We start from the raw sequence: 3,763 nt of genomic DNA on the forward strand, positions 1-3,763 counted from the left end.
AAAACTTATGAATGTGCAGCAATAAAAATCCAGAGAGACCTAGTATACCTTGTCCAGCAACCAAGAACAACGCCCAGGTATCCCGGAAACGTTTTTTGCTAGACGCCAGACACTGAGCCAGAGCAGGTCCTTCATACCGAGCCGGCATATTCAAACTTGCAGTTTGCGCTTAAAACTAGATCACCGAAGTTCGTCATACATAAACATAGCATACCGGAGTTCATAGTACATACCAAAGTTCATACTAAATAAAAACAGAAATTAAACACAGCATACGGAAGTTCATACTAGTCTACTCCTCGTCGCCGTCATCGCCTCGACAACCTATCTGGCGCATACACATTTATTTACATTACTTCACCTCAATTTAGTGAAACACTGCGTCAGATAAGATAACAGGCAGGCAGGCAGGCAGGCAAAAGTTACGCATATGCTTCAAACTTCACGCAGGTGAAACACTGTGCGTAAACCTTCACGCACACAGAGCATAATTATTTGTTCAGAAAAAAATAGCACGCTACTTAACGAAGTGTTCTATCTGAAGAACTACCCAGGTTTTCAACTCTAACATCACCCGGTCATTTCCACACTGCCAAAAAAAGCAATCTAAAACACGATGCTAAGCATACACATCGTCATCGTGTACTAAACACGGAGCAGTTTGGAGTTCCGAAGCCCGAAGGTCTCAGAACAGGATGTGCAAAGCACATTGGCTCGTCTTTATGCTAGGGATCATAACTTGCAATCTCTACATTACTGCTTGACGAAATCCTTGAGCTTGTTCAGCCAAAACAGGTACTCCCGGCTGTCCTTGTTGATCATGTACTCGTGCAGGAAGTTTGTCGTCATGGGCGTGATCCCGCGCAGCTCCAGGTACTTGTGGAATGCCCTCTGCAGGTTCTCGTCCAGGTCACTGCACGTCACAAAGACCAAGCATACAACATCAGCAAGCAGCGACGACAACTGCGTTCAGTTACCCAAGAAATTAAAATGGCCAAAGCTATGGTTTGTGTTCTTACTTGAAGTCAGGACCCTCGTATGCAATGTAGTCCTCTCCCAACTTCTCAGAGGGCTGCTTCACGGACAAGGTATCGATGAGGATCTCGTCAGGATAGGCCGTGCAGGTGAACTCGAGGCTTGGGCCTTCACTCTTGGTGATGGTGACTGTGAGGGGAAGGCTGGACTTCGGGGGCTTCTCGCCGTCATCCTGATCATCATCTTTCTCCTTGTCATCCTCGTCCTGGTCATGCTCTGGCTCGTCTCCAGTGACTAGGTTGGGCATAAAAACCAGAACCTCGATCTTCTCACCCTGGTAAGTTCTTGTAAGAGTGATGTCATTAAGCCCCTTCTTGTCGCTGATTTTGAAAGGGAAGCTATCTGGGACCTCCTCAACCTGCTTAATAAGATGGAAAAGGTGAGGCTCTGAATACCAATTCAACACTACTAAAATGAACACCAACTTGCTCATAGTAAAGCGGAATGTACAAAATAGTGTCGCTGCAAGACAAATAGGGTAACTCGGTTCTTTTCCAGCCCTCATGTTTTCTCTCTCGAAATGCTAATTATGGATTACATACCATGCCAGAACAAATTACTTTAATTCCTACACCTTTGAGAAGGCCTTGAAGATTACATTGCTGAACCGTGATAACTCAACTCTTTTCCAACACTCATGTTTTCCCTCTAAAAATGCGAATTCATGGATTAGATGCCAGGCCAGAACAAATTGCTTGAATTCCTACACCTTGCAAAAGGCCTGGAAGACTACATTTTTGAATCATAATAACTCTATGTAGCAGACAAAACCAATGCATTTCACACACCATCAGAATATCTACCTTCTGCCCTACTACAACCAAAGCCCCCAGCTAGGTTTCTCAAGCATGAGTTAAGGTATGAGTAAATCTTTGCAATATTGAGTTGGTATGTTAGCAACTAGTCCCTCCTTTTCTAAATATAAGCCTTTTTAGAGATTTCAATATGGACTACATACGGATGTATATAGACATACTTTAGAGTGTAGATTCACTCATTTTGCTGCGTATGTAGTCCTTAATGAATCTCTAAAAAGACTTATATTTAGGAACGGAGGGAGTACTACTATCTGTTCGGGTTCAATCTGCTCCAGCCGGCTAGAAATACCCAAGCATGACTGCAAAAGCACATATGCTTTTATGTTGGAACCTTAGACTCAACATTCATCAACAGTAAGTTGGGAAAAAAAACGTGAAGAAATATAATATAATATAATTTAAATAAATGCATCTAATAAAAAAAGAACCCATCAGTGAACCTTGTCAAAACGGATTGTTTGACGCATAAAACTCAACTCAGTGCATGAGAGTGGTGCAGTTAATGGAAAGCAACCAGTGCCCCTTGCCATCGTAGAAAAAAGACAGAGAACCATGCAAACAATTGAACAGTTTATCATAACAGCGGAACACTGATGGTCTGGTATGGCAAGCATGCAAGATGTAAGTGACAAGAAACATTATAACTGTGAAAAGAGCAGAGTCCAGCCAAACATATCACACAAATTGCACTGAAATACAACCTAAACCGCACAAAACAAGTAACGAAACCTCCACCACCAACAGAGCCATACTACAGCATCAAGACTGTAGTAAGACGGAACCGAATTCCAAAGACGGAATATTACTCATGGATTAAGGCACAAGCAAAATCTCATGCAAGATTACATCAAAAAGAGAATACTTATGCAAGAAGTGACTCATCGCTATGGTAGTCTACATCAACTGCAGAATCACCAACACTGAAAGTCAAATATGGTACCATGAGAAGAAGTTAACATGGACAGGAACTGACACAAATCGAGCATAAGCCTAATTTAGCGAAGAAAACCCTTAGGTCGTACTACCAGAGACTAATCTGAAATTCGAATGACACTATCAACTGCAGCAGGAAGATATGCGCATGACCAGACTAATTGAAGTCCTAAATTACATAAGAGAAATCCCCCCCCCCCCCCCCTTTGAATGGGGAATATCAACATCTATCACCATTTCCAATCCTACCGCTGCAGGCTAACGCTAATCGAAATCTAAACTGCCTCACGGCGCACAGATTACCCAATTAATCCCCTCCGGGAACATCAGACCACAACTACAGAGATGAAGGGATTCGGGCCGCAAGCCAGCGACAGATCTAAATTAGCAGCAGCAGCAGCACTAAAGGTTTCGGGGAGCGGGCGGGCGGGCGAACGAACCCGGTCGTGGTCGTCGCAGTCCTCGGCGAACTTGATCTCGGCCTTGACGATGCGGAGGAGCTCGTCGTCGGAGCTCGGCTTCAGCGCGGTCGCCGAGGAGAAGGGCATCGGCCGGGCCGCGGCGGCGGCCAGGGGGCGGAGCAGGGCCGCGCCACGGGAGGCCGCGCCGCGGGAGGCGGAGGCGGAGGCGCGGAGGAGGGGGAGCGAGGAGGAGGCCGCGCGGCGGGCGGCGGCGAAGAGGGCCATGGCTGGCGGCGGCGGCGGAGAGGGTTTAGGGTTTTCGTGGTCGAGGGGTTTGGGGTTGGGGGGAATGGAGGTGGGACGAGGTTTATAGGCACTCGACTATTACTAAGAAAAAAAACTGTCCAAACCTTCACAATCTCAAAAATGCTCAATGGAGATCGAGCTTCATAAAGGTGGAATTTGAAATTTTCAAAATTCATACTTTTATGTTTCACAAAAATTTGAAAAAAAATGCACGCATATATCTAGATACTAAAGTATAGATGTGTATTTTTTTATGATAAAACACGTTAA

At 45.1% G+C, this 3,763-nt stretch overlaps 1 protein-coding gene across 1 annotated transcript; it reads right to left on the minus strand.

Annotated features, from left to right (window-relative positions):
- Window positions 1–451: 451 nt before the first annotated feature.
- LOC123068529 (uncharacterized protein At2g39795, mitochondrial) lies at window positions 452–3,531 on the minus strand. The gene is made up of 3 exons (XM_044491116.1): window positions 3,227–3,531; window positions 1,020–1,393; window positions 452–913 (listed from the first exon to the last, which is right to left on the minus strand). The coding sequence occupies exons 1-3, from the start codon at window positions 3,470–3,472 to the stop codon at window positions 754–756; spliced, it is 780 nt and encodes a 259-aa protein (XP_044347051.1). The 5' UTR covers window positions 3,473–3,531; the 3' UTR covers window positions 452–753.
- Window positions 3,532–3,763: the final 232 nt, after the last annotated feature.

Source organism: Triticum aestivum, chromosome 3B (assembly GCF_018294505.1).
Source record: "Triticum aestivum cultivar Chinese Spring chromosome 3B, IWGSC CS RefSeq v2.1, whole genome shotgun sequence".
In the NCBI taxonomy this organism is placed as follows: domain Eukaryota; kingdom Viridiplantae; phylum Streptophyta; class Magnoliopsida; order Poales; family Poaceae; genus Triticum; species Triticum aestivum.